The sequence below is a fragment of the Monodelphis domestica genome, chromosome 6, assembly GCF_027887165.1.
Source record: "Monodelphis domestica isolate mMonDom1 chromosome 6, mMonDom1.pri, whole genome shotgun sequence".
NCBI lineage: Eukaryota > Metazoa > Chordata > Mammalia > Didelphimorphia > Didelphidae > Monodelphis > Monodelphis domestica.
In genome coordinates, this window is record NC_077232.1 from 90,235,797 (window position 1) to 90,250,148 (window position 14,352).

Below are 14,352 nucleotides of genomic sequence, written 5' to 3' on the forward strand. Positions count from 1 at the left end.
AAATAGGGACATGACCACTTGTGACCCTGATGCCATTCAGTGGTCTGCTCTCTAAGTCTGTCACCACTTCCAATTCTAGGTATGATTTTATTCTGAATCACAATACAGTAAAGGGAAGCCCATGTGTGACTGAAGACAGCTACCTGATCAAGGGCACAACAGGGAGTCCCAGCTTCTGATAATTTTGGCAGATGAGAACAGGAAACTCAGCATGAACTCAAATCCAACTTCTGGGGCTAACTGTTCTCTAAACCCTCAATGGAGAAATGGCTGGTATAATTTACTAACAAATTATGAGAAGCAGTCAACTTTCATAACTCATCATATTTAAAGTAATAAGCTTGAGGGTATTTACAGACCTTAAATTTTGCTTTTTAATTCTCTAATTCTACAATCCCCCCAAAAAAATTCTTAATGCCTGCTTCTGTCTGTTACTCTAGCCTACTGGATCTCTATCTGATATTGACTTCCCTGCTTATTCCACCTATTGAAATTCTGCTCATCTTTAAGAAAAAGCTCAAGGGGCAGTTAGTGGCACAGTGGATAGAGTGCTGGGCCTGGGTCAGAGAGACTGACTCATCTTCCTGAGTTCAAATCTAGCCTCAGATACTTCTTAGCTGAGTGACCCTGTGCAAAACACTTAATTCTGTTTGTCCCAGTTCCTCAACTATAAAATGAGCTGGAGAAGGAAATGACAAACCATCCCAGTATCTTTGCCAAGAAAGGTGCAACTGGGTAGCACTGTGGATAGAGTCAAGAGAATCTGGGTTCAAATCTGGTTTCCTACCTGTGTGAACCTGGCTGAGTCACTTAACTCCAATTGCCTAGCCTTGCTACTCTTCTTTCCTAGAGTTGATACTAAGACAGAAAGAAAGGATTTAGGGGGGAAAAAAGACAAAGATCACTTCCCACCTGTCCAAAATCATCTTCCCCAATTACTCTAGCCCCTAATGATCTCTTCCTTCTCTGAGCCCATACATACAATTTAGCACCTATTCAGCCTAGTGGATGAAAGGTCTTAACTACATTCAAGTCCAGTAGACAATAACAACTTTCTACATCACCTTGGACAAATTATTTAACCTGTCCTTGGGAATTCTCTCAGATTATAAGCCTAATTTATAGACTTACTGCTGAGAATTTCTTACATTGATGAAATCACAAATCAGCACAAAACAAAAATTATTAGGTTGTTTGTTTTTTTCCTTCTCTCAGATAGTTAGCCTGATCATCTAGGTTGCATCAAGAAAATGAATCAGACTGCCTGTCCTTTAATCCAGCCATACCACAGCTGGGTTTATACCTCAAGGAGATAATAAGGGAAAAGATTTGTACAAAAATATTCATAGCCTCACTGTTTGTGGTGGCAAGAAATTAGAAAATGATGGCTGCCTTTCTATCAGGGAATGGTTTAACAAATTGTGTCATCTGTTGATGATGGAATATTACTATGCTGAAAGGAATAATGAACTGGAGGAATTCCATGTGAACTGGAACGACCTCCAGGAATTGATGCAGAGTGAAAGAAGCAGAACCAGGAGAACATTATACAGAGACTAATACACTGTGGCACAATTGAATGCAATGGACTTCTCTACTAGCAGCAATGCAATGCTCCAGGACAATCTAGAGGAACTTATGAAAAAGAAGCTATCCACATCCAGAAAAAAGAACTGTGGGAGTAGAAACAGAAGAAAAACAACTACTTGATCACATGGGTTGATGGGGATATGATTGGGGATGTAGACTCTAAATGATCAACCTAGTACAAATATCAATAATATGGAAATAGGTCTTGATCAGTGACACAAGTAAAACCCAGTGGAATTGAGTGTTGGCTATGGGGAAGGGGGAGGGAAAGAACATGAATCATGTAACCATGGAAACGTTTTCTTAATTAGTTAAATAAAATTTAAAAAGAAAGAAAAAGAAAAAAGAGAAGAGGGGGAAAAAAGAAAGAAAATTAATCAGAAAGACCTCAATTTGAATCCTGCTTCAGACATTTACCAGCTGCATATCCTTGGTCAAGTCATTTAACTTCTCTCTGTCATAGTTTGCTCATCTGTAAAATGGGGATGATACAAGCTCCTATGACACAAGGCTAGTGAAAAGATTAAATGAGACACAACACAAAGTATTTTTCTAAGTATAAACCAATATATAAATGTGACTTATAATTAGCACTTCTGTCTTATCGATGAGAACTTGGAGTTCTTGAAGACAATAGTGTATATTTATGTGTGCATCATGGATCTAACAAAGGAGTAAATATTCAATACACATTTATTTGATTGATATATAATCTGCTTAATAAAATTATATGATCACCTACCACTAATAAATTCCAAATTTCCTTCCATGAACTAATGATGATAAGATGTTTGTGAATCTAACACTTATATAATGCTTTTCAATTTACTAAGCTCCTTCATCATAGCAACCTAGTGAGGACACGTATTTAGTATTATTATCCCCATCTTAGAGATGGAGAAATAAAGGCTTGGGAAAAAGATGGGAAGTAATCTGCCCAAAATCATTTAGCCAATAATCTGCATCACCAGTGTTTGACAGCAAACCCTCAAATGTCAAGTATAGGGCAAACAGCCCATTATGACCTCTCTCTTCCCATTCTCTGTAATGAGTTGTGGAGGTTTCTCTAATGAGTTCAAGTATCGTCCACAGGCATCCTGCCAATGCTATACCAGATTTTACACATCTGCTAATCACCTAAAGACTTCCAACGTAACATCTGCTAATCGCCTAAAGACTTCCAACGTAAGATCATTTTAGATGCAAATTTCAAAATTGTGATTAGTCCTCATATAGCTTTTAAAAATAAGAAAATAGTTTAGATGCCAGAGTCAATGTTGTTTCTTCAGTATGGTCCTCACAGTCCAAACCACTTCCTCCTTCCAACTCACTGTCCTGTCATTTGAAAAGGTATTATTGTAAGTGTGAACAGGGTCAGAGCCATTACTGAAAGTAAGGATTATAATTACTTGCCATTTAGTGATAAATCTAGAGACAACTAGATGGCTTTGTGGACAGAGAACCAGACCTGGAGTCAGGAAGATCTGGGTTCAAATTTAGCCTCAGATACTTCTGAGTTGTGGTACATTGGGCAAGTATTTAACTGATAAGTCCTCCTTGGACTTGCCATTTAACCCTATTTGCTTCTGTTTCCTCATCTATAAAATGAGCTAGAGGAGTAAATAACAAACCTCTCTATTATCTTTTCCAAGAAAATCTCAAATGGAGTCACAGAGTTGGACAAGACTGAAACGACAAAACAATAACATCTTCTCTTCCCCCTACTAGACTATGTAAGCTCTTTAAGGGGAGTATCTTTGACTCCCCCTCCCCCAGGGGCCCCACAATGCACTACACAGAGAAGGTACATGTTTATTTAATAAATTAAAAGGTTAGCATAAAGCATAGTGAATGGAGAGAACTGACCTTGAAGCCAAGAATATTGGGATCAAATTCTGCCTCCATCACAACCTGGATGGGTGACCCTGGACAAACCACTTAAGCTTTTAGTTTCTCTAACCACTCTTGAAAGCTTTTAGTATCAGGGAACATAATGACCTGCATAATAAAAGGAGTTTCCTCCCCTACACATTCTCTACAATCATGAAATCTTAGGACCATTCCTTCCCCCTTAATAAATTTCCATGGAAAGGGCAGTGAGGTGGCACAATGAATAGAACATCAAGCCTGGAGAAGGGAACATCTGGGTTCAGATGTGGTCTCAGCTATTTCCTAGTTGTATGACCCTGGACAAGTCATTTAACCCTTACTTGCCTTGCCTTTACCCCTTTTCTGTCTTAGAATCAATACTTAGTATCAGTTGTTGTGTTTTAGGTCTGTTAAAGCAAAAAAGGGACTTCATTTGAATTTAGAAAACCTGGATTCAGATCCTGACTTTGACTTACTATCAATTCTAAGACAGTAAGGTAAGAGTTTAAAAAACAAATAACCGTGGACATTTCATTTGACTTATCACAGAAATTTCCATCTTATTAGTAAGGGAAAGAAACTAAACCCATCAATACTAAAAATATACAGACTCCAGACATCCTTATCCTTACTGTTTTGGGGTGGGGTTGGGGTATAGCTGGAGATCAAGTCAAAGTTGACAATTAATCCATAATGAATGTCTCTGCAATAAACCTGAGTGAGTTGTGACTCCTTTAATTCTACCATAGACAAGGGGAGGGAAGCTTGAGTTCAGGTCACAGGATACATTTCTAAGAATATTATTGTGTATCTGTCAAATAAAGAATTTTTCTAAAGATTTAAAAATTGAAAAAAGCCACAACAGGCATCCAATAAGACCACACATTATGCTGAAGGGAAAGGCACAGATATGGTAGCTGCAAACATGACAGCACCATATATGACCTTTGGCATTGTAAACCTTAAAATTTCTTAGACTTATAAATGTTGGAAATTTCACCATTGAGAAATTTCATACTTGGAAAATTTCTTAGTGATAGTCTATTGGAATGTGAACCCAATTGACAAGGGAGGTTCCTCCTCCTCCCTTCTTAAGATTACTTTAGGACAGAAACCTTTTGCTGAACAATGGAAAGGGCTTTGACCTATGCTTAAGCATAGAACAGGAATTTCTTTGAGTCATGATTGATTTTAGAATTGATACAATGGAGATACTTGGAATGACAGAATCAGGTCTTGGAAATTGCAATCTCCACCCTACTCAGTCCTAACAGGATTTAGGAAGGGCTGCAGCATAGATCAAAATTTAATTATTCCAATCTCTACCCTACTCAGGGTAACAGGATTTAGGAAGGGCTGTAGCAAAAGATCAAGATTTAATTACTTGAGAATATGACCTTCAACAGACATGTGCAAAGCCACAGACCTCTGGGCAGTCCTGGGTTAAGCTAGAGCCACCATTGGCACAGGGAAAATGATGGACAGTGATTGGTAGATGTGAGAACTGAGGGGAGGGAACTTGGATGGTTTCCTTAAAGATAGAGGGGTCTGAGGACTGAAGGGGGTTGGAGAGTTTTGGCTCTGAGTGGTTGGAGAGGTGCTCTGAGAAGCTTGCTCTGAAGGAAGCTGGAGGTGGAGGCCCCGAGACTGTTTCTCCATTTTGGTCACGTGAGTAATAGGGACTGATCTCCTTTCTTTGCCTCAGCTATCTAAGGGCTTGGGCCTTTTGGCCCAGTCTAAACAGAAGGGGTATTTAAGCCCTATTCCCTTCTCTCTCCTTTCTCTTTCTCTCTCTCTCTCTCTCTCTCTCTCTCTCTCTCTCTCTCTCTCTCTCTCTCTCTCTCTCTCTCTCTCATTCCTTTCTTCCTCCTGTTTGTAATTAAACTCCATAAAAGGTTGACTGCTGACTTGAGTTTTCATTTAGGAATTGCATAGCTGAATTCCTTGGCGACCTTAAATTAATATATATCAGTCTTTTAAAGTGATTTCCTTGTCACAGCATGTAGTAAATTTAAAATACATATGTGTGTATATATCTGTATATATGTATATATGTTGCATCTTCTGTTTCTACCTCTATACTAACAACTTTCCATCTTTCTACAGATAAGCTCAGGTCTTCTCAATCCTAAAAACCTGTTGCCTAAATAGGGACATTAATGCATTGCTGGTGGAGTTGTGAATTGAACCAACCATTCTGGATGGCAATTTGGAACTATGCCCAAAGGGCAATAAAAGAATGTCTGCCCTTTGATCCAGCCATACCACTGCTGGGTTTGTAGCCCAAAGAGATAATAAGGAAAAAGACTTGTATAAAAATATTCATAGCTGTGCTCTTTGTGGTGGCAAAAAAAAATAAAATAATTGTAAAAATAAAATAATTCCCCTTCAATTGGGGAATAGCTGAACAAATTGTGGTATCTGATGGTGATGGAATACTATTGTGCTCAAAGGAATAATAAAGTGGAGGAATTCCATGGGAACTGGAACAACCTCCAGGAATTGATGCAGAGCGAAAGGAGCAGAACCAGGAGAATATTGTACACAGAGATTGATACACTGTGGTACAAGAGAACATAATGGACTTTTCAACTTGCAGCAGCACAATTCTGAGGGACTTATGAGAAAGAACACCATCCACATCCAGAGAAAGAGAGAAAGAACTGTGGGAGCAGAAACACAGAAGAAAAAACAACTACTTGATCACATGGGTTGATAGGGATGTAGACTCTAAATGATCACCCCTAGTGCAAATATCAATAATATGGAAATAGGTCTTGATCAGTGACACAAGTAAAACCCAGTGGAATTAAGTGTTGGCTATGAGGGACGGGGAGGGAAAGAACGTGAATCGTGTAACCGTGGGAAAAAAATCTTAATTTAATCAATTAAATTAAATTTTAATTTGATTTAAAAATAAATAAAAACCTGCTGCCTCAATTTACCCCATCAAGTTACTACCATGTCTTCCCTATCTCTCATCACGAGATTTTGTGAGAAAGTTTAGTCTAGTACTCATATATTAGGCTCCAGGAAATATTCATGACTTAGACTAAACTGTCCCCTCTAGAGGTCATATGATCTCCTACTTCTGTATTCACTAATGCTGTTTTCTTTTCTGATATCTTTTCACCTTCCTCTTCTTGTCAAAGTTGCATATACCCATTAAGGTGTATGAAATCTCCTCCATCAAGTTTTCCATAATCCTTTCAATAGGCAATTATCCCTGGACATCAAAAAAAAAAAAGCACTTATTTCACACTTCTCATATACTTGTATTTTATTTTGTATTGTCATTATTTGTCTGCATATCATATACTCCTGCTAGAATTAGGGAGATGTATTAAAGTGGGAAAAGGATTCCATTTGAATTTAGAAGACTTAGGTTCAGATCTTGACTCTGACAATGAAAAGTTGTTTGACAATGGACAAGTTACTTATCCTAAGTCTCTGTTTTCTCAGCTGTACTACTTTTATTACAAGGTTATTTTGAGGATTAAAAAAGACAGTATATATCAAATACTTTCTTAATCAGAAATACAAAATGAATACTAGCTGTAATCAGAATAATTAATAATATTAATCCATGAGGGAAACTATGTTTTCCTGTCTTTTAATCTTCTCAAGCATCTAGCCTAATTACCTGGATGAAGAAGGTACAATAAGTACCTATAATACCTATAATTTTGGAAATAAAAAAATGAAGTATCAAATATATAAACCTAACTCTATGCTATTACCTCACAAACTATTTTAGAAATTCACTATTACAGTGACTTATCTATACAAATATTTTAATCAGCCCCAATTGAAATTATTTTGGGTCAATTTAGTAATATTTTCAACTTTTCAGATTTCTAATTCCTAGAAGCAAGTCAGAGTAATCATCCTTTTCCCATAGGTTTTGAAATTGGCGCATAGAGATGGTAAAAGGCTTGCCTAAAGTTCTACAGTAAATTCAAGATCTAAAAGGAAGATTCTCTCTTAATCCTGGAAGATTTTAATCTGTCCAGTTGTCACAAATGAGACCATTTCTCTGAGATTCTAAACTTAATGAATAAATTAAAATACACAAAATTTTAAAGAAAAAATAATTACATTGAAATACAATTATGTAAAAAAGTTCACATGCCCCAGGTTAAAAACTCCTAAGCCTTTTCCTACCAAGGTTCTTGTTGTCTTTAACATTTAATGACCATGAAAATTTTTCATTAAAAAATAATCAAGTGGCAATGGGGAGAACTGAACATTTAAATATACAGTTTGAGCAATAACAACAACTATATACAAGTATTTGTGACAGGTATTTGGATATTTCAGGTAAATTATGTTGTTCATTTATTAATGAGAATGTTTGAGAAAAATTCTTCAATTTTCCACTTGGCATGTGAAATAAGTCTCTATGTTCCCATGATGGTGCACCACTGTCACTTCTCTTATTCAATACCCTAGATAAAAAACTGATTCATGGAAGAAGTGTGGCTAGAAAGTGAAGACACTGGGATATCTAGGAAGCACAGTGGGTAGAATGCTAGGCATGGACTTAGGAGGACCTGGGTTCAAATCCAGACTCAGACACTTTCCTAGTTGTATAATCCTTGGTAAGTCATTTAACTCTCTTTGCCTATCCCTTAACCTTCTGTCTTAGAGTTGTATTAAGACAGAAAATATTTTTCCCATGTGAATGAGCTTATTTAGTCAATTTAGAACATTATTCCTTGGTTACAATAATCACATTGTTTCCCTCCCTTCCCTCCACCCATCCTTCCCACAGTCAACATGCAATTTCATTGGGTATTACTTGTGCCCTTGATTAGAACCTATTTCCATGTTGTTGTTTACACTAAGATGTTCATTTAGAGTCTACATCCCCAACCACATCCCTTCAACCCATGTATTCAAGCAGTTGTTTTTCTTCAGTGTTTTTACTCCCACAGTGTTCTCTGGATCTGGATAGTGGTTTTTCTCATAGATTCCTCCAGGTTGTTTAGGGTCATTGCATTGTCACTAATGGAGAAGTTCATTACATTCTATTATACCACAGTGTATCAGTCTCTGTGTACAATGTTTTCCTGGTTCTGCTCCTCTCACTCTGCATCAATTCCTGGAGGTTGTTCCAGTCCCCATGGAATTCCTCCACTTTATTATTGAGCGCAATAATATTCCATCACCAACATACACCACAATTTGTTCAGCCATTCCCCAATTGAAGGGCATCCCCTCATTTTCCAATTCTGGCCACCACAAAGAGTGCAGCTATGGATATTCTTGAACATGTCTTTTTCCCTATTATCTCTTTGGGGTACAAACCCAGAAGTGCTATGGCTGGATCAAAGGACAGACAGTCTTTTATCACCCTTTGGGCAGAGTTCCAAATTGCCCTCCAGAATTGTTGGATCAATTCAAGACAGAAAATATTTTTAAGAAATCATGAGACTTATTTCCATGGGTAGCCTGGGAAATTTGTCTATTTCCTATGCAGCAAATTGTTGTACATATGTTAAAGAGAAAGATATGCCTTTTTGTACTATTATGATGGCATTTTGAAGAGTTATGTCATGAAGAATTCATCTATCTCCTGTTCATTGTTTAATAGCAATAATGAGGTCTTGGTTCCTTTCACTCTTTCTATTTCCAAAGCTTAGAAAACAATAGGCATTTAATAAATGCTTGTTGATTGATTTGATGTCATCAGATAATTAACATTCTATATCCACCGGTGTCCAACACCATCCTATTCCTATACCTCATCATTCCATGGTCTTGAGGACTATGCCAATGAAACATGAGCTCCAGCAGACTCTACATAGTTGTAGAGATTTTTAGAAAGGTCCTGGTGATTGACAATAAGACTACCATTTGAGGAACAATCTAACTAACCACAGAGAGGCTTAACACCAGAAGGAGAGTCACTAGTTAGCTGATAGATGCTTTTGTCACTAACAACTTATAAAACTGTCTTCTAAGGCTGTGAAGAGCTATAACCATTGTCAACAATGAAAGTGCCCACATTAATGTTAATCATAGCCTTTTTCAAATATCAAAATATCTCCAGGAGTGAAACTCATCCTGGCATTTGTATATTCACACTAGGATGATGATCTCTTTAATAAATAAACTCATTTATTCTTGAAGCATTCAAGACTTAAAGCAAAGAGCAATCCATGACTAAGAAGTCTTGATGTTTTCTTACAGGAAATCAGACCCAAATAATAGTCATACAGCCCCAAATATTAGGTTTTAGACTAACACGAGATTTTGACAGATCAATTACTGCCCAATCTACTCTGATGAACAGCTTTTGTCCTATTTCTGACCTATTAGAGAATGGTGGGTCAGAAAGACAAAAACCAATTTGACAAGCTCATTTTACTTTTCCTCCTGTACCAAATAAATGAAGCCATCCTTGAGCCCCTATACAATTCTCCTTACTCCTTTTTCATTTCCTTTTATACTACTTATAGTGACAGCACATGAGGGAAGAGATAGTGATAGATTATAGAGTCCTATGTGCTTACCTAATGCAGAGAAGTAAATGAGAAACCTGACATTTCTGGTAGAAGTGGGGGAAAACTCACATTGGAGCAGTGAGGAATTACATGGAACTGGAATTCTTCTGAAGAAAGAGTACTCTAGCTTTCTATTTTATAAGCCACTAAATAGGTAGTCAACCTCAACACCGCAGGTAACTTACACAGCTTTCAGAATGAATAACAGCAAAAAAAGAAGAAATTTAAAGGACAAATTGACAAAGAACGTTTGTTAACAAATAGTTATTATATATTTATCACAGATTTCCTAAAGTATGACATGATGCAATGGATAAAATGCTTGTTTTAAAGCCAGGAAGATCTGAGTTCAAGTCCTACTTCTGTCAATGTATGACTATGATCAAATAATTTACAATCTCAATGACCTGGAATCTAGGCAAGTCTCTAAGATTCTAAACTGTATAAGGTAAAGATCTGTTGTGGTAGAAGGGGTTTGTCACGGAGTCATGAAATCACAGGTACAATCCCTATGCCTATATCTCAAGGATACCAGTTCTGTTACTTTTTTTTTTTTGCTATAAGGAAATGTACTAGTTTTAAATCCTAAACAGCCTCCTTTGAAAGACCAAGAGATACAATCATTTATGCTACATAGCCCAAGCTAAGTATCTTCTGATTTAACTTAGATTACACAAAGTGCAGGCTTGAAAAGTGAGTTATGGGCTGGATTTGGAGACAAAGAGACTTGGGTTCAAGCCTATTTTTGTTATAAAATAACTAAGTGACCAAGGAAAAGTCAATGAAACTCTCATAGTCTCTAGGAAACGCCCTAAGGCTATAAAGTACTGAGGAGTTGCTAATTAGCTCTGTTTGGAGGTGAAATCACAGTAGAAAAGATAGCTATTCTATAAAAGAGGCAATTCTTACTATTCAGTTTTTCTCTTTGTATCCCAGCCCTTAACACAATGCTTTACTTGAAGCAGATACTTTAAAAAAAATTGGTTAAATTAAGTTTAATTGAATCACAGATTTGGGTCATACCAAAAATTTTAAGGACAAGAGTCTTGGTAAAATAAGGATTAGGGTTTCTTAACCTAGCATCTGTGAACTTTTTTATATAATTGTATTTCAATGTAACTGGGTTTCCTTTATAATCCTATGTATCTTGGTTTATGCATTTAAAAATATTCTGAAAAGAGAACCATAGGATTCACCAGACTGTCATGGGGTCCATTACACAAAAAAAGTTAAGAACCCTTATTATAGATGCATAAAACACAATGACAGAAAGACAGGGAACTCTTCTCCCTCTCCCCACCCATGAAATGGCATCATCATAGTCTGATTCAATTCAGCTGCTAAGATTTCTTAATTGCACCTGTGGCTTTCATTAAATAATTTCCAATTATTCTATCCCAATCCCAAGGAGAAAAAAAAGTCACTAAGGCTTCTTAGCCAAACACAGTTTCCTTGGTTATAAAAAATACTGACTTTGGATCTAGAATTGTGGATAGAACAAGAATAAAAATATTATATGCAAATGATACTTAATTGTGGATTTGCCTTTAAAATGTGATGTCTTGAGCCATATGCTTCACCCCCACGTGTGTGTGCAAGTGTAAGACTTAAAAGCAAACAACAGTTCTTAATGGGGAACCATCCCTTCTTTATGCTCCATTACTCTGTTATCTCACCTATGATTTACCAGCATACAAGGTGTCCTCTTTCTAGGCAGCAAGTCCTCTCCTAATCAAAATAGTATGTTCAAGCAAGGAAAGTTTGCTTTAGGAAAATGAAAGGAACTTGAAGAATCCCATCAATCCATGGAGAGGCTACATTATAGACAAATGGGAATATAGATTCAAAGTTGATGAAATAAAATATCCATTCTTTCTAGCATCAAAGAAAGTGGTTAGAATCAGGTTAGTTTAAAAAGTGCTCCATCTAGATCAAATCCCATCTTTGGCATGTGGAAAATAGTATCCTTGTATTAAACACACACACACACACACACACACACACACACACACACACACACACACACACACTAATCCTAGTCTTATTAATCAGACTGTTTGATCATTCTAATTGCTTTCAAGATTCAAAGCAAAGAATCTCATTTAAGGAAACTGAAGTCCTGAGAGAGGAAGTGGCTCAGTCCAAAGACCCCAGCTAGTAGGTAATAGAGGCAGAACAAGAACCCACTCCCCAGTTTAGTGCACCTGCCACTGCTGCAGAATATTTGGCTTCTAGCCCAAATACTGGTCCATCTGACTGAGTTTTGTTTTGACTTCAACTTCTAAGCAAATCCACTTCTCAAGAAACATAGGAGATTTTTCTCATTTCTTTTCTATTTGAGCTACTCCTTTCTATGCTGTCAAATGAAGGTTTAAAGCATACCTGCGACCAACAAGACACACACCCAGCACAGAAACAACTCACTAGACCCTGAGCCTATCGGGAGTCCCATTCTCCGTTCTTCCCTGCTAAAGTCTACAACCTCAAAATTCTGACCTCTTGATCTAGTAGAAAGTGAACCTCTAAATGCTCAATCAGAGCCCACCTGATAATGAACAGAGCAGAGAGCGCCTCAGAGAGGGGCGAGAGGCAAAGAAAGCGGCGAGACAATGGAACCACGGACAGTTCCTCACTTACCATCCTCATTTTCATCAAACACAGGAGTTTTGTGGGAGTGATTCCCACCCATATTATGCCACTGTTGTTTCTACATCCCCAGCCAAAATCTTCGTTCGGGGAGCCACTAGCATCTCACTGGGAGAGAATTCACGCACAACAAAAATAAATAAATAATAAAAAGGAAAAGGAGAGAGGGGCGGGAAGCAGGAACAAGAAAGAGAAGGGGGGTGGGTGGGAGGTCAGAGGCGGGGTGCCTCCAGGTCGCTCCGGCCACCTGCCCTTGTTGATTTGAGACTGGGTGCCTGGAAGCCGTTTGGGGGAAGGGGGTGGGGGACAGGAGAAGTGGAGGGGGACGTTTAGAAGGAGTCAGGAGATCCCGCCCAGCTGCTATCCATTCCCGCAGCCTCCAACCTCTCCTCCACGCCCAAGAAAGAGGAGGTAGAGTTCGGCTCTCCGCTGCTGCTCCTGCAACCAGGGAAATCCTGCCGGGTGTCAGCAATCATTCCGCAAAATGAAAGCGATCCATCTGCCGCTGGCAGGAATTGCTGCTGCTACTTACTAACTTGATACATATTTCATAGCTAACTGTCGGCTGGAGAGAAGAGGGGGAGAGAGAAAGAAAGAGGGGGAGAGAACGAGAATGGAAGGCGGAGGCAAGGAGGGAGAGGAAGAGGAAATGGGGGGATGAGGCAGAGGGAGAAAGATGCCCGGGTTGAGGAGGGGGGCAAAGAAGGCGTTCCCTTCCCCTACTCTCCGCCCAGGCCGAAGCCCCCAAAGTACTCCCAGGCGGGGGCAGGGAAAAGAGGAAGGATGGGTGGTCAGGAGTCAGAGGTGCGGAGATGCCTTTCTTTGCTCGGCAGGGAACTGAACCATTCCTCCCTCGGGGCATTTTAGGGGGGAAGGATATTACAGCCCTGTCTCCTGTGAGAATCTTTGTCCTGCCTCAGAGTTAAAAGCTCACCGAGGGAGGAACAGGGAATGGACTCCTCACTGGGAGATATTCATCTGATCTCTCCACCTGCTCAATCTCCCACCTCTGCCATTCCCTGATGAAGCAGAGGAGCGAAAGAGGTGGAAGAGATCCCCTTTCCTCCAGACCCTCTGGCATCCCCACGTTTGCCACGTTCCTCTTGACAGCTAGGAAATGGGGAAAGCAGGCACTTTTGTATACGAGATTTGCCTGGGAAAGAAAGGATAGGGGGAGATTGATCCCAGGGAAGAGGCTAACCCAGTTGAAGGGCAGTCAAACTCCGGAATCAGAAGCACTAGATTCAAATACACCTTTATTACTTACCTTTTTGACCCTGAGAGAATCATTTCTCCTGTCAGCTCCCATATCTGTCAACTGAGGGGTTGGACTAAATGACCACTAAGATCATTTCTAAACTCTACAACTCTTAAAGCCTTTTATCCCGAGGCTGGGCAGGGGAGCAGTACTTTGTGATAAGTGAACAAAAGAACTAAGTGTTGGGAGGAGGGCAGGTACAGCTAACGAGACAAAGAGTATAGGGTAATACCAAGATGTTCAGGTCAGAAATAAATATCTATCTGCCACCAAGGAAGACTTCCAGACTAATGGGAGCGCCTAGGTGGATGGATACCTGCTGGGGTCCACGACACAGAGGAAGGAATAGTTAAGGCCATTCTGCCATCTACTGGTCGCTAAAGCTCTGCTGCACAATTCTGATGTTCATTCTCAGCTTAACTTTGTAGTTACTGTGTTTTGTTTTGTTTTTAATGAATACATAGAAATCGCCAAAGCTGG

At 38.9% G+C, this 14,352-nt stretch overlaps 1 protein-coding gene across 1 annotated transcript in view; it reads right to left on the minus strand.

Annotated features, from left to right (window-relative positions):
- Positions 1–13,160, minus strand: part of STK32B (serine/threonine kinase 32B) — a 384,972-nt gene extending 371,812 nt beyond the window's left edge. Inside the window, exon 1 of the mRNA XM_007496744.2 lies at positions 12,606–13,160. Coding sequence (XP_007496806.1) covers positions 12,606–12,657 — 52 coding nt within the window. The 5' untranslated portion in view covers positions 12,658–13,160. The remainder of the gene's footprint in view (positions 1–12,605) is intronic.
- Between the last annotated feature and the right edge of the window lie 1,192 nt (positions 13,161–14,352).